Raw genomic sequence first — 20,024 nt, 5'->3', positions numbered from 1 at the left:
GCTTGGCTGCCCTGTATCCCAACGCCTAGAGCAATGGTTAAAGCCTGCGGCATCATTTCTGGCCCGGAGCTGAGGATGCTGCCCCTAAGCGGAGGAATCTGGAACAGCTGCCCTGGCGAGCTCCCACACAGCATTGGCCAAGCCTAGTCTGATACAGTCCAGCCGGGACCTTCACCCTAGCACTTAGCACGCCGGCTGTTGGCCGGGGGTCTGTCTGGTGGTGTGTACGCTGCTGCTCGGTGCTCTCCAATCAGCTGCTCAACAGGAAGAGGTTGGGATCTCTGCTCCCTGCCGAACCACTGATTGGTGGCCAGCTGGCAGTAGTCTCCATGCAGCTATGACACTTCAGCCTGGGTGGCTGGGGATTACCTGGGCTCCCTCGGGCCTTGGCCTGAAGGAACGTGCTGGGGGATAACAGAAGAGGGGCATGAATGAGGAGAGGCGAGTTAGGGGCATTGTCCTGCCAACCACAGCTTACAAAAGACAAGCCAAGGTGGTGGGGCATCAGCAGGTGAGAGGGTGCCCGTGGGCTGGGCTGCTGCCCCTGATGCAGGCAGCTGTCCCAGCCCAGCCTTTCAGGATTGCTTTTTGCCTTCTTCGTTTGAAGCCTTGCTGTTCTCGGAGAGGGGGGCAGTCAGTCATCCCACTGAGGACAGGCCAAGAGGAGGCACAGACTGCAAGCAGACCTCGTGGGCAGGCCCAGACTACAGCCATCTGCGACTGCTGGGCAGGTGGGAGCTGCCTGTGAAAGTGAAAATGTGTGGGCACACGGCCGGTGATTCTGTGTGGTCCATCTGGGTGTGTTTGTGCCCCACAACCAACCTATCTAAACCCTGATGGGCAGGTTGGCTGCATGCTGGAGACTAGTCTGTGCCAGCCGGGAGGATAATTCGCCCCTGTTCTTTAGGGGTGAGATTGTCCAGGGAAGGAGCTGTTCCTGCTGACATAAGGTGTTGTGTGACCAGCAAGGCAAGGGTGTATCTAGCTGCATGGCTATTGTGCCTTTGTTGTTTGTGCATTGCAGAGCCCGGGCCCATTCTGGGCGGACTGTGACACACACTCTGTGCTCTCCCTTAGATGGACTTGACGTTGGTTCTTTCTTGCTCATTCTCATGGTCTGAGCTAAAGTCTGGTCCCAGTAAAGGGCTGTGGCTGCTGCTGTGTGTGGAATCACTCCCTGGGGAGCAGGCTGCGGGCTCCAGGTTTGACACGGCCAGGGCACCATGCGTGCCCCAGCTGAGTTCTCTCTAGCCAGTGCTGGGTGAGGGTAATGGCTTTGCCCCCGCCTTGGGCTCCACACCCTCATCCTCTGGCTGTCCCCACCCAGGCGGATTGGGGAGGGCAGAAGGCGGTGAAGGGGCAGATCGGGGCGGGCTGGAGGAGGCAGGAGATGGTGAAGGGGCGGATTGGGGCGCACTGGAGGAGGCAGGAAGCAGCGAAGGGGCGGATCGGTGCGGGCAGGAGGGGGCAGGAGGTGGTGAAGGGGCGGATCGGCGTGGGCAGGAGGGGGTAGGAGGCGGAGAAGTGGCAGATCGAGGCAGGCTGGAGGAGGCAAGAGGCGGCGAAGGGGCGGATCAGGGTGGGCAGGAGGCAGCGAAGGGGCAGATCGGGGCAGGCTGGAGGGGGCGGATCAGGGCAGGCAGGAGGCAGCGAAGGGGTGGATCAGGGTGGAGAAGGGGTGGATCTGGGCGGGCTGGAGGGGGCAGAGGGTGGAGAAGGGGGGGATTGGGGTGGGCAGGAGGCGGAGAAGGGGCAGATCCGGGCAGGCTGGTGGGGGCAGGAGGCGGCAAAGAGGCGGATTGGGGGGGGCAGGAGGGGTCAGGGGCGGTGAAGGGGCGGATCGGGGAGGGCTAGAGGAGGTGGTGAAGGGGCAGATCCAGGCAGGCTGGAGGAGATGGGGCGGTGAAGGGGCGGATCGGGGCAGGCTGGATGGGGCAGGGGGTGGTGAAGGGGCGGATCCAGGTGAGGGGGCAGATTGGGGGGGCAGGAGGCGGCAAAGGGGCGAGTTGGAGGGGGCAGGAGGCGGTGAAGGTGAGGATCGGGGCGGGCAGGAGGAGGCAGTGAAGGGGCAGATTGGGGCGAGTAGGAGGAGGCAGGGGGTGTAAAGGGGTGGCGAAGGGGCAAGAGGCGGTGAAGGGGAGGATCAGGGGAGGCAGGAGACGGTGAAGGGGCGGATCGGGGCGGGCAGGAGGAGGCAGGGGGCGGCGAAGGGGGCAGGAGATGGTGAAGGGAGGATCGGGGCGGGCAGGGGGTGGTGAAGAAGCGGATCGGGGCAGGCAGGAGGAGGCAGGAGGCAGTGAAGGGGAGGATCGGGGCGGACAGGGGGCGATGAAGAGGCAGATTGGGGCAGGCAGGAGGAGGCAGGAGGTGGCAAAGGGGCGGATCTGGGCAGGCTGGATGGGCAGGGGGCGGTGAAGGGGCGGGCTGGAGGGGGCAGGAGGCGGTGAAGGGGAGGATCGGGGCGGGCAGGGGGCGATCAAGGGGCAGATTGGGGCAGGCAGGAGGTGGCAAAGGGGCGGATCTGCGCAGGCTGGATGGGGCGGTGAAGGGGCGGATCCGGGTGAGGGTGTGGATGGGGGTGCAGGGGGCGGTGAAGGGGCGGGCTGCAGGGGGCAGGAGGCGGTGAAGGGGAGGATCGGGGCTGGCAGGGGGCGATGAAGGGGCAGATTGGGGCAGGCAGGAGGAGGCAGGAGGTGGCAAAGGGGCGGATCTGGGCAGGCTGGATGGGCAGGGGGCGGTGAAGGGGCGGGCTGGAGGGGGCAGGGGGCGGTGAAGGGGCGGATCGGGGCGGGCAGGAGGAGGTGGCTTCAGGAGGCGTCGGGGCGGGCGCTGCTGAGCTCAGCGCGTTGCGGGATGGAGGCCGGCGCCGAGGCCCGACCCCGGGTGCTGGTGGTGGGCGCGGGGCTCGCCGGGCTCGGCGCTGCGCAGCGGCTCTCCAGCTCCCGAGCCTTCCCCAACCTGCGCCTGCTGGAGTCCACGGCCCGGGCCGGGGGCCGCGTCTGCTCCCAGCGATTCGGTACCGGCCGGGCCCCGCGGGGAGCTAGGCCCAGACCCCGCCGGGCTGGGGCAGCGTCCGGCGGCTGTGCCGGGGTGCGGCGTCCCTGGGGCACGGCTTGGGGAGCTGGGCCAGGCTGGGTGTGTCTGGGCCAGGCTCTGGGGCAGTGTCCCTGTGGCGTACAGCTGCCTCTTGCCCTGCACCTGTCCCAGCACCTCTCATTGGGTGGTGGATCATGACTAGTGAGAACAACCACTCTGGGCGCTTCGTAACCCTCCCGCGGGCGCGCCCAAGTTGGTGTCCACCTGTTAGAGACCAGAATGAGACCTATTGTGGGGCTGGGGAGCTGTGCCAGGCGGGGGGGGTGGCATCCCTGGAGCTGGGGAGCTGTGCCAGGCGGGGGGGGGTGGCATCCCTGGAGCTGGGGAGCTGTGCCAGGCGGGGGGGGTGGCATCCCTGGAGCTGGGGAGCTGTGCCAGGCGGGGGGGGTGGCTTCCCTGGAGCTGTGCCAGGCAGGGTGGGTCTGTGCCAGGCTCGGGGTGGCATCCCTAGGGCTAGGGAGCTGTGCCGGGCAAGGTGGGTCTGTGTCAGGCTCTGGGATGGGGGTTTGAGAAGCTGTGCCAGGCTGGGGGCAGCAGGCTGTGTATGTGCGTACCAGGTTGGGGGGCAACAGGCTGGATGGGTCTGTGTCAGGCTGGGGGCGGGGGGGGGGCAGCGTCTCTGGGGCAGGGGTTGGGGAGTTGTGCCGGACTGGAGGAGAGGTGTGTGTGTGTGTGCGCGCGCGCACCAGGCTCTGGGACAGTGTCCCTGTGGCGTACAGCTGCTTCTTACTCTGCATCCCAGCATCTGTCATTGGGTGGGTGAGGGGATTCATCCTGGGGCTCTTTGAAACCCATCTCTGCCTTTGAGTGGTCTGTGGGTAAATGATCATGACTAGTGAGAACAACCACACTGGGGTCTTCTTAACCCTCCCACATGAGGACCCAAGCTGGTGTCTACATGTTAGAGACCAGGATGAGACCTATTGTGGGGTTGGAGAGCTGTGCCAGGCTGGGGGGCAGCAGGCTGGGTGTGTCTGTGCCAGGCTGGGGGAGGGCAGTGTCCCTGGGGCAGGGGGAGCTGTGCCAGGCTGGGTGTGTCTGTGCCAGTCTCTGGGGCAGGGGGTTAGGGAGTTGTGCCAGGCTGGGGGCAGCAGGCTATGTGTGTGTTTGTGCGCATGCCAGGTTGGGGGGCTACAGGTTGTGTGGGTCTGTGCCAGGCTTTGAGGTGGCATATCTGGGATGGGGGGTTGGGGAGCTGTGCCAGGCTCTGAGATGGCATCTCTGGGGCAGGAGGGTGGGGAGCTGTGCCAGGCTGGGGGCAGCAGGCTGGGCAAGTCTGTGCCAGTACTGTATAATATTTCCCCTGCCTCCTAGGGAGTGAAGTGGTGGAGATGGGAGCACACTGGATCCATGGACCCTCCAAGGAGAACCCTGTCTTCCAGCTGGCATCTGACTATGGGCTGCTGGACGAGGAAGCCATGTCCGAGGAGAACCAGCAGATCGAGGTGGGAGGCCACCCCCTCCTGCCTGCGGTGTTCTACTCCAACGCTGGGCGAGTCCTGAGCCCAGAGCTGGTAGAGGAGGTGAGGAACCTGTTCTCCACCCTGCTGGACCAGACGCGTGAGTTCCTGCACATGGCGCAGGTCTCTGTGCCTAGTGTGGGCGAGTATCTGCGGAAGGAGATTGCCCAGCAGGTGAAGGAGTGGACGGACGACGACGAAACCAAGTGGCTGAAGCTGGCCATCCTCAACACATACTTCAAACTGGAGTGCTGCGTGAGTGGGACCCACAGCATGGATCACGTGGCGCTGGGGCCCTTTGGGGAGTACGCCATGCTCCCCGGCCTGGACTGCACCTTCCCTGGGTGAGTGGGGCAAGCTGGGGCTGGCTGTACTTTCTCAGCGCTTGTAGGCTGTGAGAGCAACCTGGCGCAGCGTCTGCCCATCCTAAGTAGAGTCCCGCAGAGTGGGAGAGCCCAGCTCCCCCTTCCAGGCTTTACAAACAGCCCAGCCTCCGCTTTTAAAAACGGCCTTGCAGAGCAAAGGACTGACTCTTAGCCCTCCGCCCGCAGCACAGGGAGCCTGCAGTCCCAGCTGCCCCCCAAGCCTGGAGCTGGCAAGGGGAAGGTGAGCTGGGCTTTCTCCTGTGGACAGCAGTGGGAAAGGCTCTTGCAGGTATTGCACTGGGCCCAGTATTACAGGGGCTGCGTCCCTTGTTTAGGAGGAGCTGAGAGCTCTTTCCCGAGCCAGAGGGTGACTTAAAACAGGGAATGCAGGCAGGGGAGTGTTTCCATAGGGCTGTGTCCACGGACAGCTGGGAGCACGGCCCTGGCTGCTCAGGAAGCAGCGACCTTGTCGCAATGTTGTTTGTGCTGCTGTCCCAGAGGGCAGCGTGTGCTGTGGCTTGCCAAGCCGAGGGACATGGGCTCAGTGCCGCTCAGCAGGCAGGAGTGGCCTCTGGCGTGTCTGGGGCGGGCTGGTGTTACCCTGCACTGCCAGATCCTTGGCTTCTCCCCTATGTCTGTGCAAAGCGGTAATAACACTGCCAGCTCACTGGGTGGCAGGGTGCGGAGCTCAGTGTATCAGCCCTGGGGGCAGGGGTCCTTGTGGTGGTGCCATTTTGGGGAACACTGGCTGTAAAAGGAGGCCCCCCCCCAGAAAGTTATGGAAATGCTCATGCATTGTGTCTCCCACTGGCATGCCTGTGCTCATCTGTGTGTCTGTCTTCTCCACTCCTCTGCTTCCCTCTCTGGGTATTTCTCTGGTCTGCCCTGCACAGAGGGAGCCAAGCAGTCATTCAGTTGCCCACGTGCTGAGGCACCCCAGTAGTCTAGGGCAGCTCCAGCAGCAAGGAAGGCTGTGAGGGGGTGTCAGGCTTCTCTAGGGAGCAGAGAGGGGGTGATTTAAAGCCCACTCTGCTGCCCCTCTCTCCTAAACCTGGTCTGGGGCACTGGGGCTGCTCTGGGCCTTTCCCTGTGGGGAGGCAACTGAACTTGCGTGTGGGTCTGTCTGAGCTTGGGGAGGAGGCCAGTGGCCCCCAGCGAGCCTCGGGCTGATGTGCTGGCACTGGGCGCTTCCTCTCCCGCAGCGGCTATGGAGGCCTGCCGGACTGCATGCTGACCTCACTGCCCAAGGAGAGCGTGCTGTTCCACAAGCCAGTGACGGTGGTTCGCTGGGGCGGCTCCTACCAGGAGGAGAGCCAAGAGGGGCGGACGTTCCCGGTCCAGGTGGAGTGTGAGGACGGCGAGAGGTTCCTGGCAGATCATGTCATCATCACGGTGCCTCTAGGTGAACTGCCTCGCGCTTCCTTGCTCCCAAGTGCCTCGCTTCCATCTGTTCCCGCCATGGCTCCTCTCTGGTGAACTAGATGCTGCCCTGTGGGTGGGCTTGGCCGGGCCCTGCCCTGCCTGGGCTCACTGGCTTGTCTTCTGCCCACGGGAAGGGCAGCTCTGCCCTGATGCCCCAGCAGTGGCATTGTCTCTCCTTCCAAACTGAGCCCTGGTGAAACCTCATTGCGGGGTGTTTTGCCAGGAAGAAGGAGCTCTGATAATAACCCAGCCTTCCCTCCCCCACCGAGGGGCTCTGTGCAAGAGAAACCAAATCGAACTGCGTTGTAAAATGAACACAAGCTGGCTTGATCAGTCCGACAGATCCCGTTCCCCTCGCTCAGCTGTCCCCTGGGCTGCACTTTGCTAGATCTACTGGCCCCAGAGTGTCTCAGGGCAGAGAAGACCCAAACCTCCAGTGTCAAAACCCAGGAGGAGAAAGCCCCTTGGGTGGTATCTCTATACTTCCCGAAGAAGTTGAGGGGTCCATGTCCAACTGAGCAGAGAGCACAGGCTGGGCAGTACCAGAGGGCATTCCAGCATTCACGCCCAGAGGGAGTGGCAGGATAAATGAGGGAAGCCCTTGTGCACACTGAAGGAAAAGCCTTCTAGCCAGTCAGACTTGAGAGGCTTCCCATGGGGAGGGCTGGCCCGGAAGGGCACGCAGATCCCTGCCCTGATGCTGCGTGAACCCGATCAGTAATCCCCCAGCTGGTTCCCGCAGGAGGCGGATGTGAGAACTCCTCCACCCCGGAGACCCAGTGTGCAGGGCCCCTGTGGGCAGACACATGGCTGCATGTCTCACCAGGGGCCCTGAAGACAGCCTCGCTTTTGGAGGCCCCTTGATGGATTGTCTATCTTGGCCCACGGGTTCCTACCATCCAGGCCTGCCCCTTGCCGGATGATCGCAGACACCAGCAGTGGGTCGCAGTGGCCGCAGCAATGTGACAATGAGGTGCCTGCGGACCCAGCACTTGGGCACATGTTGTGCCTGCTGCTTCAGCACCAGGGTGGATTTGATTTAAATCAAATCACTAGTCAGGGAGATTCGATTTAATCATGGATTTCTACATAAAAGTGCATTCTTGTTGGTTGTTACCAACCTGAAGATCCCGCATGTTCAGACATGTTCCTTTCATCATCTTCACCGCAGCGTCTTCCTGAGAAGGAACACTTCTCGTGATGTTTCTTCATTTGGGAAACCAGGCCTTGCATTTCTTTGTTGCACTGTTTGCCTTTTGCACACGTCTATCTTACTCACAGGTAGAGGAACTTCATTAAAATATTCCCAAACTGGGTCTCTTTTATGGCCTGCTGCTTTATAGGTTTTCCCTTCTAGTGAGAGAATGGTATGGTAGATCTCAGATCAATGAAGGCTACACTCAGAAAAGACCTCAAGACTTCTGGAACATGCTGCTCAAACAGCTTTCACTTTTGTTTCAGCTTCCTGTCCCTCCATTCTCCCATTTATCTCCAGACTTCTTATCCTAGTCCAGATCTATTCCGCCCCCAACAATCTTCTTCCTCATTGAACTTTCTGAAACTTTTCACTTTTAGAGAGAGGTAAGGGATTGACTCTGTGTACACAAATTTGCAGAGGAACAATAGGATTGAGGTCTGTTGTTTCTCACTTCTATATATTTATTTATATATATAAAAAACATTTTTGCTCTTAACAAGCATGTTATCTCTGGAGACACAAATCCTCAGTTTTGAGAACTGCAAAACTAAGCATCTCTGATGGGATCTTCTAGACTGAGCACTGAGTCCCATTGGGTAGATAGAAAGATTAACCTAATTAATCAATACAGAAGCCCCTGGAACCACATAAGATTGAGTCCCTAATCCATGAACTATTGGAGCTCATTTACAAAACTTTTCTTAAACATTACATGAATATATTGTCTCATACTATAGAATTAGAATTTATAATCCCTATTCCATGATGAGATATCTTTGATCAATAATGTAACTTTTAGATAGGTTTTTTCCTCAAAAAGCATTTTATCAAAAAAATCTGATTTTAAAATTTAAAAAATCAGATTTTTGTTTTTTGTTTTGTTTTTTTAAATCATTGATTTGTATCCACCCTATTCAGCACCCACCAAACGTGACTCTGGGCTGTGCCAGCCACGCCCGCCCTCGCCAGCTCCGTCCTCCTGTAGCAGGGGTGCTGACAGCTGGGCAGTGCAGGATGGAGTTCTCCCAGCCAACAGCCCACGACCAGAACTGACTCCCAGGAGCAACTGGGTGGGTGTGGAACTTGGCCAGGTCTCTCTGCCCTGACCTGGTCTCCCTGCAGCAACTGCATGCTTAGGCTGTGGATGAGGCTGAGACTTTGGTGCTGGGTGGCATCCATGCCAGGCTCAGTTATACAGAGGCCTGGGTGGTTAATGACAAAGGACCGCGGGCTATCACAGCCATGCATCCAGAGCAGAGAAGTGGCCCTGGCCACTTCAAACAGTGCTTGTGTCTTTTATAAAGAGCCAAGACTTGGAGGGTGCTGGGATGGCTGGTAAGGCTGCCAGGAGGTGAATATGGGTCAGTCTGCTCTCTGTAACAGAGACCAAGGCGAGGGGCTAGCTCCCCTTCTGCAGTGTATCTCAGCGTGCCAGTGCCCAGGTGAGGTGGAGCCCATCCAACGGGCTAGGAGGAAGCTCTGTGAAGGGTACCGTGAGGGGCAGGATTGCTGGCTGTGGCTGCTGCAGCAGTGCCAGGGATAGCAGCAGTTTAACTTTCTCTGACCAAGCCCAGGAATCGACCCTGCTGCCACGCTGGGTATAATCTCAGTGGGGACAGATGCCTGTCAGCCAGGATGTGCCAGCTCGCCACATACAAGGGGAACAGAAACCCCAGGAAGCTTGGGAAGGTCAGGGGGAGGAGCGCATGCCGCTCACCAAGGGAGCAGGGCTGCCCAAAGGTGGGGGCAAGTGGGGCAATTTTCCCCAGGCCCTTCAGGGGCCCCCACAAGAATATAGTATTCTATAGTATTGCAACTTTTTCTTATGGAAGGGGCCCCCAAAATTGCCCCAGGCCCCTGAATCCTCTGGGCTGCCCTGCAAGGGAGAGACACAATGAGCTGTCAGCCCTGCTGAGCAGCCCTTGGCAAGGATGCGGAGCAGCTGCGTGAGAACTGAGGGGACCCGCCGAGGAAGAGCGAGGGTAGTGGCTCTGTTTGCAGCTCTGGGAGGAGGCTGGGACCTTTGGGTCCTGCCCGCCCTGGCAGGGCCTCCAGACAGTGCCTCCTAGCTGGTTAAGGGGAAGGCCATGGTACTCGGAGCTGTTTAAAAATGCTGTTTGTCTCCTGTTTCAGCCCAGCACTTGAGAAGGAAGCTCTCCACACCCTAGCTGTGTGTGTGAAAGGCTGAGAATGCACCATCCACATCTCAGCTAGCCAAGGAGTGCTCCCCTAAACGAGACACCCCTGCTATCTCTGCAGCAAAGAACCGCACCCTTTAAAGCTCTTTCGGCCTCTGCCTATCCTACAGGAGCAAAACATGACCCAAGCCCATTGTCTTCCCAGTGGTAGGGCCTTGGATGGATGGCTTCCTGCCCCGCCCCCAGCCAAGCAGGGGCAGGGCTAACTGCAGTCAGTCTGGGGGTTAAATCTAGCCTGTCCAGCAAGGTCTTGCTCTCTCCCCTGAGTCAGATCCCTTCTTCAGCATTCAGGAGGCAGCAAACACTTTTCGTCGTTGTTTGGTTCTTGAAAAGAATTTATCCAGGAGACTTGCAATGTCCAGTCAGAGGTAGAGTTCTTACAAATGTGCAGAAATGCCAAGTGATTTAGATGTTCTTGGCCCATTGTCATTCGCAAATAATTTTTCAGTCTGCACAGGAAACTGAATGATCTCTCAGCGGTGCAGGTTGTAGTCAGAATTGCATAGCACAATTTCAGGAGAATTGTAACTTTGGACAAAAACGTCACTCAAGCCTTCATTTTGTTTCAGAAATTGCTTCACTTCGCTCACCAGATTAAGCTGGCAATTTTTCGATCTGCAAATATCACTCAACATTTCTAAATGAAGAGACAGCCTCTCCGTGTTAATGTCACCATGGAAAGCATCACTTATTGGGACACTGTCCTGTTTTGAGCCATTTACTGCATCAGTTATATGCTTCTCCTATTTTACTGGGAATGTAAAGCTTTCTGTTGAAAACCTCTCTTCAATTACAACTTTGCAAGCATCAATGATCCTGACATATGTTTGATGAAAATATGTTTGGGGTCACTGAAAGTGTGAGGAAGGCTTCCTTGGTCAAGTCATCTTGGTGGCTTGTGTTTTCTCAGGAATGTAGGGTCAAGTAAATAAAGATTTCTTGCCTTATCTACTGTTGTTTCCCAGAAGTGATTGTATGATGAGTCGATGCGCATCCCACTCAACACCTCTTGCAACACGTTCTTCATAACACTTGCCAATGACACGTTTGGGCTTTGAATTTTTGCATTAACTTTTTCTACGGAAACCATGGATTTAAGAAGAACTGTTAAGTGTAAGGTACATTGAAAAAGATTGAAGTCGCTTCAAGAATTCACTGCATTTTGAGCCAAATTCATCTGAAGAGTGACTAAATTCATCCAGGCAGTTCATCATGGTCTTTTAGTTGTTGAGCAGTGATTTAATGCTGCTGATTCTTAGTGCCCATCTTGTTGGGCACAGTGGTCGTAAAGAAGGCTCCCCTTCACTCTGAAACTCTCTGAATGCTGTCATACGCTTTGATGACTCCCTGCGGGCATTGATGAGATCTTTCACCTTTGAAAACATATCACAATATTCTGGAATATTATGCAGGGCATCCTGCATGGCAAGGTGAAGGGAATGTGCAGCACAGTGCATAAATTCCACTGTCGGTTCTTGAGCCTTCACTCTGGCTTGGACCCCACTAAATTTACTGGACACATGACTGGCTCATCCAATACAATGGCGTAAAACTTAGAAGCCTTTATCTTTTGCACAATTTGTCTTAGCACCATCATTGCCATTGTTTCGATTATTTCATTAAAAACCTCATGTGACAGCCACTTGTATTTTGTGTGACTAGGCCACTGTCTCAGTTCCTCTGAATCTGTACTGTATAGCAACAAGGGCTGTATCAAATTTGAATCACTCTCATTATATCTACGTAATGCTATGCCTTGTTGAGCTAGGTACTGAACACTGTTAAAAATGTTGTATAGTGCATTCCTAGCTGATTGTAGTTCTTCTCTGTAACTGGCTTACATCAGTGCAGAAATATTTACCTGCGATTGCAGAGCAGCATACTTCATTACCACTTCTTTGTGACAGGAGGATTTTTTGTGATGTAAAACCACGCAATGCGTATCTCCAGTCTTGGAATCCAGATTAAATGTTGATTTGGCCTTCATAGATAATATAAAGATCATCTTTTCAGAACTGTTTTTGTAGACTGATCAAAAAGCGCCACAAGTTTACAAGGGCCAGTTTAGAAGTGGAAAGTCAGAAGCAGCACTTGCCTGCTTCAATACATTATATTTTGTTGTACGCTTATACAACCAATTATATACTTTACTTTAAAGAATATAAAGTAATCGAGTATTGTGTTAAACACGATCATACCCCACATTGACCACCAAATTGAAGTTGCGTGTTTTTGCCCTCAGGCACTCAAACAGTATACGGATGCCTTTCAAATGAAGCCGGATTAGGGCCGTACTTGTAAGAGATGCAGCGGTGCAGAGTGGGTGAATTCATGACACAGACTTTCAACCTTCTGCTTAGACAATGACGAAAATGATGTGGGTCTCCATCACAGTCCCACATCATTGTATATGCAGACTGTTGGAAGACTGCATGTTGCAAAAGCACCTTGATAATTTAGCCTGTTTTCACGACACAGGGTTGCGCTACCTTAAGAAATAAGGTTAAGCATGCCCTTCAAGTTGATGCTTAGCGGACAATTGTGAACAGACCTATTGTTCATATCAAAATGTATGTACAATATAAGCCCAAACATTGGTGGAGCCTGGCCCACATTCCTGAATAGTGGTGGAGCATGAGCACCACAGGCCCATGTAACTTGCTGCCTATGTTCGTAGGGTTCCTTAAAGAGCATCATGAGACTTTTATCGACCCTCCGCTGCCTCCCCGGAAAGCAGACGCCATTAGACAGCTGGGCTTTGGGACAAACAACAAGATCTTCCTGGAGTTTGAGCAGCCGTTCTGGCCACCAGACTGCCAGCTGATCGAGGTTGTCTGGGAGGACGAGTCTCCTCTGGTTGAGGCTGGGACCAACCTGCAGGCCAGCTGGTTCAGAAAACTTATCGTCTTCTTGGTCCTCCAGCCGCCGGAACGGTATGTGGGGGCCTGAATTGAGGCATGGTAACTGGCTTCTGGGGGTGCTCTGGGTTAGAACAGACGATACAGTTCAGCTCACGAGAGTGCCACACACCAGTCCCTCACTTCCCTGTCATTCAAGGGACTGGTTCATGGCAGTGTTGTGGCCTTTTCTCACTGGAGCCATCTGCAAACTCTACCCACTCAGCCACTTGAGAACTGTCAGTACCCAGTGTGACAAAGTTCCTCCTGTACCTTGGTGGGTCCTGCGCTTATTGGCAGATTAGCTCACCTCAGTGATCTTCCCCACAGTCTGGGTCAACTTCTCCTGTGTCTGATCAGGAGTTGGGAGGTTTGGGAGGAACCTGAGCCCACCCTCTACACCAGGTTCCAGTCCAGGACCCTGTGGATTGCAGCTGTCTATAGTGCCTCCTGTAACAGCTGCATGACAGCTACAACTCTCTGGGTTACTTCCCCATGGCCTCCTCCAAACGCCTTCTTTATTCTCACCACAGGACCTTCCTCCTGGTGTCTGATAACGCTTGTACTCCGTAGTCCTCCAGTAGCACCCCCGCTGACTCTCAGCTCCTTGCACCTCTTGCTCCCAGCTCCTCACACACACTTCCTCTCCTCTGGCTCCCCTTCGCCTGACTGGAGTGAGCTCCTTTTTAAACCCAGGTTTCAGAGTAGCAGCTGTGTTAGTCTGTATCCGCAAAAAGAACAGGAGTACTTGTGGCATCTTAGAGATGAACAAATTTATTTCAGCATGAGCTTTCGTGAGCTACAGCTCACTTCTTCAGATGCACAGAATGGAACACACAGACAGGAGATATTTATACATACAGAGAACATGAAAAGGTGGAAGTATGCATACCAACAGGAAGAGTCTAGTTAATTGAGATGAGCTATCATCAGCAGGAGGAAAAAAAACTTTTGAAGTGATAATTGAGATGACGCATAGAAGGCATGAGGAGAACTTAACATAGGGAAATAGATTCAATTAGTGTAATGACCCAATCATTCCCAGTCTCTGTTTAAACCTAAGTTAATTGTTTCTAATTTGCATATTAATTTGAGTTCAGCAGTCTCTCTTTGGAGTCTGTTTTTGAAGTTTTTTTGTTGCAATATTGCCACCTTCAAGTCTGTCACTGAGTGGTTAGAGAGGTTGAAGTGTTCTCCCACTGGTTTTTGAATGTTATGATTCCTGATGTCAGATTTGTGTCCATTTATTCTTTTGCGTAGAGACTGTCCGGTTTGGCCAATGCATATGGCAGAGGGGCATTGCTGGCACATGATGGCATATATCCTGTTGGTAGATGTGCATGTGAGCTGTAGCTCACGAAAGCTTATGCTGAAATAAATTTGTTAGTCTCTAAAATGCCACAAGTACTCTTGTTCTTTTTAAACCAGGTGCCCTGATTAGCTTGCCTTGATTGGCTGCAGGTGTTCTAATCAGCCTGTCTGCCTTAATTGGTTCTAGCAGGTTCCTGATTACTCTAGTGCAGCCCCTGCTCTGGTCATTCAGGGAACAGAAAACTACTCATCCAGTGGCCAGTATATTTGCCCTCTACCAGACTCCTGTACTCCACTGGTTTGGGTCTGTCACACCAGCTAAGTGGACAGGATGCCAGAGAATACAGGGCAATTAATGTTACTGACCAGGCCTTGCAGAATTGATTTGTCCACGCCTGTTTATGTAAAACCCTTGGTTCTTGTCCTTGTAGCAGCACAGAGAATTTTCTGAGAGTGGGCCAAGTATCACTAGTTCAGTTTGCCCTTCTGAGTCTGCCAACAGGCAGCTCCAGTGCTGCTCAGAGCTCTGCCAAGCAGCCGCAGAGTGCAACTGTGGCCCTAAGAGCCCCTAACACCCACTTGCATAGGTTACGCTGTCTCCCATCAGACCTTCCAACTCGCTCCACCCACCCCTCCATTGTCATGGTATTTATCCAAAGGGTTCTGTCACCCCTGAAAGCATGAAACCAGATTTCTTGCCACCCTGAGTCTGCCCTGCTCCCAGCAAAGTCCTGGCCCACAGCTATTTCCTACCTGTACCAGTGACTCACCACACCTGGGAATTTTGGGCCACAGCACCTGCCAGCAGTGCCTCAGTTTCCCTGCTGGCTGAAGCGCCAGCCTGCAGGTTTCCTAACATTGCCAGATTCCCAGCAGCCATCTTTGCTTTCAGCGGAGTTGTGGCCCCCAGCTGTTTACCTAGTTGTACCAGGGTCCCCCCATGCCTAGCAGATCCTTTCTCTGGAATGAAGCTGCTCACCTGTCTTTTCTTAGGTATGGGCACGTCCTCTGTGGCTTTATTGCTGGGAAGGAATCTGAGTACATGGAGACCCTCAGTGACGCTGCAGTTATTACGGCCTTAACTGATGTCATCCGTAAACTGACAGGTACCCCCCCTACTAGCCCACATGTGAACTTTTCAGTTCATTGGCCTGAGCTTTCAAAGGGACTAGTGATGTTGTGGCCTCGCTGCCTGGGGTCTCAGTTTGACTTCCCTTAAAGGGACCTGCTTTTCAGCAAGTGCTGAGCACCCTCCCTCTGGAAATCAGGCCTCTCCCTGGTGCCTCCAGCTGAGGCCCCCAAAAGCACTAGTCCCTTTTAAAAATGGAGGCCATGAACCAGAAGCCAAGGGCTCCACGCCGTCGGAGTCCCACCAAAGGAAACGAGCCACCCACCACGCAGGGGAGAGCTCGCCTGGGGTGACGGCAGCTGTTGAGATTCCAACTTTGCTGCGTTAGGTGAAGTGCAAGGCCCTGCATTGCTTTGCAGAGCTGACTGTGGAGGCAGGCGCCTATAGGATTGGAACAGTGAGCTGGGCTCTTCAGCCATGTCCTGGTTTGTAAATGATGCGTAAGCAGGTGGCATTATCCCCCTCCTCGTCTGCTAGCACAGCTCCTGCATGCTGGGTGGGATCCTAAATTACCCCTTCCTGCATGGCCCCTTATTGTTCACTTTGAAGCCCTGTTATAATCCTGAACTGGAGCTAATGTGAGTCACCTGGTCTGGTTGCTAGGGTGAGTTGCAGACCAGCTCTGCATGTCTGTACAGAGTTCTAGCACCTGATGCCCTGTGAATGCTGCTTGTGCTCTGAGATGCAGGTCCCCTTGCCGGGTGTTCAGCTGCTGTGTTTGTGATTCAGGGAACCCTCACCTCGCCCCGCCGAAGAAGGTGATGCGATCTCAGTGGCACAGCGCTCCCTACACCAGGGGCTCCTACAGTTACGTGGCTGTCGGCAGTTCAGGAGATGACATTGACGCACTGGCTCAACCCCTTCCCGAGGATGCAGCTGACCCCCGGGTAATGGCTTTGCTTTCACACCTGGATATGGTAGCAAAGGAGTGTAGTGTTCTGTCTGCACGGCCCGCGGGGTGAACAACTGCAGTTACCATGGGGGACTGGAGATGGGAATTAGCTGCCTTTGTTTGGTTGTGACGGTCCTGTCTGGTGTCTGTCTTCTCCCCACCATCTCTCCCTGCTCCCTCTGGTCTGACTGTCAGGACCCAGCTGGCGCATTGTCCCCCTCTGCTGGAGGATGGAGTGTTTCTCCCCGGTTGGCTGGCATAGGATGGGGCATTGAAACAGGCTTCGCTGCCATGGGGAAATCTCCCCCCCTTGCACTAGTGCATCCGGAGCTCTGGCAGGGCTAACGAGGGGATGGACGACACACCAAATGCTGGCATTTGTCAACTCTGAGCAGGGCTAGATGTGCTGATGGCAAAAATGCCGAATCCCTGGCTGCAGCACAGCACCAGAATGACAGCTACAGCATTGGCGCATGTGCCAAGGGAAATGGGGAGGGCAGCTTGGCATTGAAATATCCAGGGAATCCACTGCTTAACAAAGCCACATTCATCAAGAGCTAAACTAGAAGGATGTGGGATCTGGGCCTCCCCCAGCCATAATGAAGCTACAGGGAATGGGTATATTGCAGCAAAGCCCTTATGAACGGCTCAACAAAATGCTGTAGGCACCATGACCCTGGGCAGGTCACTGGGACATTTGCTGTCCTCAGCATGGGAAGTTCCATGGGAGGTGTGGTGTATGTAGTGCAGTGCATGCACAAAGCTGTGGCTGCAGTGGAGATCACCCTGGTAGTCCCCCTCCTCGGTTCTGTGTACGTCACACGTCCTATGGGAAGCTGGAGGATTATCCCTGAAAGGGGCATGCAGCCGCCTTTCCGCATGAGTCCAAGAACAGTGTGATTAACCCTGCAAGTGCTGTGCTCACGCCTGCTTCTGCTCTTCCCATTGCAGCCACTGCAGGTTCTCTTTGCTGGAGAAGCCACGCACCGGACTTTCTACTCCACTACGCATGGGGCCCTTCTGTCGGGCTGGCGGGAGGCCGACCGTCTGCTCAGCCTGTATGACACGTCTGAATCCCACCAGCACAAGCCTCGGCTCTGATGCCACTTGCTCGCTTCTCCCTGCTGCTGGGATATGGTGGCTTCTGGTTTCCAGCTCATTCCTCAACCTCAGATTCCTTCTGTCCCTTGCCATTGCCAAGGGAAAGGGGTTAGTTTGTCTCTAGCCGGCGCGCTCACTCTTTGTGGCTTGTCCCTCTGATCTCCCTGTGATCAGACTAGAGGCAGGGTGGCAGTAGACTTGAACCCAGCACTGGGAGCTGCAGCACCCACACGGACAAGGGGGACTGGGCAATTGAAACGCCATCTAACTATGCAATGGAGTGCTGTCAGTAGTAACAAATAAATCTCTATCGTTAGGGCTTTGCGGTTGCAGCTTGTCTTCTCTGCCTGCTCCTGAGGAACACGGTAGCCAGGGTGCTCCTGAGACAGGTGGTGTAAATGCGTGACCCAATCCCTGAACACTCCTGAGACAGCCACTGTAAACTTGTGACCCACACGCCAGGTCCCAAGCCCTGAACACTCATGAGACAGGCGGTATAAATGTGTGACACACAAGCCCCGCTGAAAGCAATGGGCCAGTCCCATTCTCTGCAGTGGGACATTCCCATGGCGAGGGTGGAAAGTCAGCCCATGGAAGGGCTGTGTGAAAACTGCTGGCTGAATTTCCCCCAGTGTCCCCTCTGGGGCAAAAAAGTGTGAATCCTTGCCTGGCTGAGGGGGAGTGTCAGTGTCTCAAAGGCCTGGCGGCCCTGCATTCAGTATGGCCCTGCGCCCAAGATGTGGGGAGAATAGAGCTGAATGCTATGCTCCTCAGCCTGCCCCACAGACACCAGCAGCGAATCCAGGTAATACAGCCCAAGGGATCCTAGGGGTAGCCACGTCTCCTGAGCCATAGTGCGAGTTCTCCATTGTCTAGGAGTTCGTTCACCCCATCCTTGTGACTGTGCAGACAGGAGGGAGAGGAGCACTTGGCTGTCGTTGCTGGTGCCCAAAAGCCTGAAAAGTGCTCAAAGCAGAGCAGCTCCTGGGGCCTGAGCATCCCCCTCCCCTTGCCAGCAGGAGACACCAGCACGAATCTTATACACGTCCTGGAGTGTGAAAGCACAGTCTGGCCTCAGCTGGTCTGCTCCCCGGAAAAGATTGGTGCCAGGTTAAATTTCCTCTGACTGTTCCTTCAGCTGGACTGTTATCCACTCAACCTTCCCTGATTTAAGCCACATACTAGCCAGAGGCCATGGAGATGAGCTGCGGGAGTCAAGACAGCAGATGAGGCTGTGGGGTGCTCAGGCAGTGCTGCAAGGGTGGGAATGGCATGACTAGTGATTTTGCCAAAGTTATGGAGTGAGGGGTGGAGTTAGCAGGGGCAGACATGCAGCAGTGGGTGGAGGCTCTTCTCACCCTGGAGAGCTGCTGTCCAGTGGCTTCAGTTTACTTATCAGAAGAGACATGGAAAGGACAGTTTCTGCCTATAGCCATTGGGACCCCTGCAGCAATGTGACTGTGCAAGACGGGACTAGGAACACCACCCCCCAGCACTCTGCTGAGCTGGAGGAGTCAGCCTAGCCCTGGGAGGAGACAGGTGGATTTAACACCAAAGCCCAAGTTGTTGACAATCGCAATGTAGGGTGTATGGGGGTGGGGCAGAACTGAACTACAGGAGGGGGTAGGGGCTCATTTTCTGGAGGGCCAGGCTGCTGGCAGGAAGATCCTCCAGCACTGAGAGAGAGCAGGGAAAGGAGGAGATTGTAGGCGTGAGGAGAGGGGAAGCAAATCCATTGGAACAATATAGGACAAAAAAGGGAGCTAATTCCTTGCCCTTCCAGGAGGGAGGCCTGATCTGGACGCTTGGCAAAGGGAAGGAGGGAGGGTCTGAAATTAGCGTGGGGTGATGGTTAAGGAAAGAAGCAGCCAGCTTTGAGGTAGGATACTGTCCTGTCTAAAATGACACCAGGAACAATTCCATTCCACAGCCATCACCTTGCTCTTGAGCCAGAAACCCCAATTCCCTTCTGTCCCGCTCCCAGTGCAGCGCCAGCTGGTCACACTGAACTGCCAGCTACTGTGCAACCTCCCAAGGAGGACAGACTCATCAGAGGATCTGCTACAAGAAGCTGCCCAGACAGGGCTTGTCTACATCAGAAAGTTGCAGCGCTGGTGAGGGAGTTACAGCGCTGCAACTTTGAAGGTGTACACATCTGCAGGGCACCACCAGCGCTGCAACTCCCTGTTTGCAGCGCTGGCCGTACTCCCGTTTTGTCTCGGGTGTAGAGGATCCAGCGCTGGTGATCCAGCGCTGGTAATCCAATGTAGACACTTACCAGCGCTTTTCTTGACCTCCGTGGAAGGAGGAAGCCTCTGGTAATCAAGCTGGTCTCCTTTCCCGGTTTGCTCTCTCGTTCCCGGAACCCCGAGCAAGCAGGTCTCCTTCCCTGCGGTTTGCTGGGTGGCTCCGGGAACGCGAGAGCAAACCGCGGCGAAGCTGGTCTCCTTTCCCGGTTTGCTCTCTCGTTCCCGGAACCCCGAGCAAGCAGGTCTCCTTCCCTGCGGTTTGCTGGGTGGCTCCGGGAACGCGAGAGCAAACCGCGGCGAAGCTGGTCTCCTTTCCCGGTTTGCTCTCTCGTTCCCGGAACCCCGAGCAAGCAGGTCTCCTTCCCTGCGGTTTGCAGGGTGGTTCGGGGAACGCGAGAGCAAACCGCGGCGAAGCTGGTCTCCTTTCCCGGTTTGCTCTCGCGTTCCCGGAACCCCCCTTGAAGCCGCCCAACAGCGCTGCAGTGTGGCCACATCTAACACCACTTGCAGCGCTGGTTGCTGTAAGTGTGGCCACTCTGCAGCACTGGCCCTATACAGCTGTACTAATACAGCTGTAACAACCAGCGCTGCAAAATTTTAGATGTAGACATGGCCTCAATCACTGCAGAGGAGTGCCCCATCCTATCAGGACCAAGCTTCAGCCTGCTGCAAAGAGAGCCTCTGTGGCCAGCAGCCCTGCTGTGAA

At 55.1% G+C, this 20,024-nt stretch overlaps 1 protein-coding gene across 2 annotated transcripts; it reads left to right on the top strand.

Moving 5' to 3' along the window:
* The first annotated feature begins 2,830 nt into the window (after window positions 1-2,830).
* PAOX (polyamine oxidase) lies at window positions 2,831-17,394 on the top strand. Of its 2 annotated transcripts, XM_030569677.1 has the most exons (7): window positions 2,831-3,016; window positions 4,411-4,900; window positions 6,124-6,323; window positions 12,417-12,672; window positions 14,941-15,053; window positions 15,806-15,963; window positions 16,920-17,394. In XM_030569677.1, the coding sequence occupies exons 1-7, from the start codon at window positions 2,854-2,856 to the stop codon at window positions 17,067-17,069; spliced, it is 1,530 nt and encodes a 509-aa protein (XP_030425537.1). In that variant the 5' UTR covers window positions 2,831-2,853; the 3' UTR covers window positions 17,070-17,394. The 2 variants fall into 2 exon arrangements, with proteins under 2 accessions (XP_030425537.1, XP_030425538.1); XM_030569678.1 differs by lacking the exon at window positions 16,920-17,394 and having other exon boundaries at window positions 15,765-15,927.
* The last annotated feature ends 2,630 nt before the right edge of the window (window positions 17,395-20,024 follow it).

Source organism: Gopherus evgoodei, chromosome 7, assembly GCF_007399415.2.
Source record: "Gopherus evgoodei ecotype Sinaloan lineage chromosome 7, rGopEvg1_v1.p, whole genome shotgun sequence".
Lineage (NCBI taxonomy): Eukaryota > Metazoa > Chordata > Testudines > Testudinidae > Gopherus > Gopherus evgoodei.
Note: the sequence above shows the minus strand (reverse complement) of the source record. Positions and strands in the feature narration are given on the sequence as shown.

What these genes read in the sequence shown, in the direction of transcription:
- PAOX (XM_030569677.1), top strand. Translation starts at nt 2,854, where the DNA reads ATGGAGGCCGGCGCCGAGGCCCGACCCCGGGTGCTGGTGGTGGGCGCG. An exon ending in CTGGACTGCACCTTCCCTGG is followed by an intron (nt 4,901 to 6,123) that starts GTGAGTGGGGCA and finishes CCTCTCCCGCAG; the next exon opens with CGGCTATGGAGGCCTGCCGG. An exon ending in GTCCTCCAGCCGCCGGAACG is followed by an intron (nt 12,673 to 14,940) that starts GTATGTGGGGGC and finishes GTCTTTTCTTAG; the next exon opens with GTATGGGCACGTCCTCTGTG.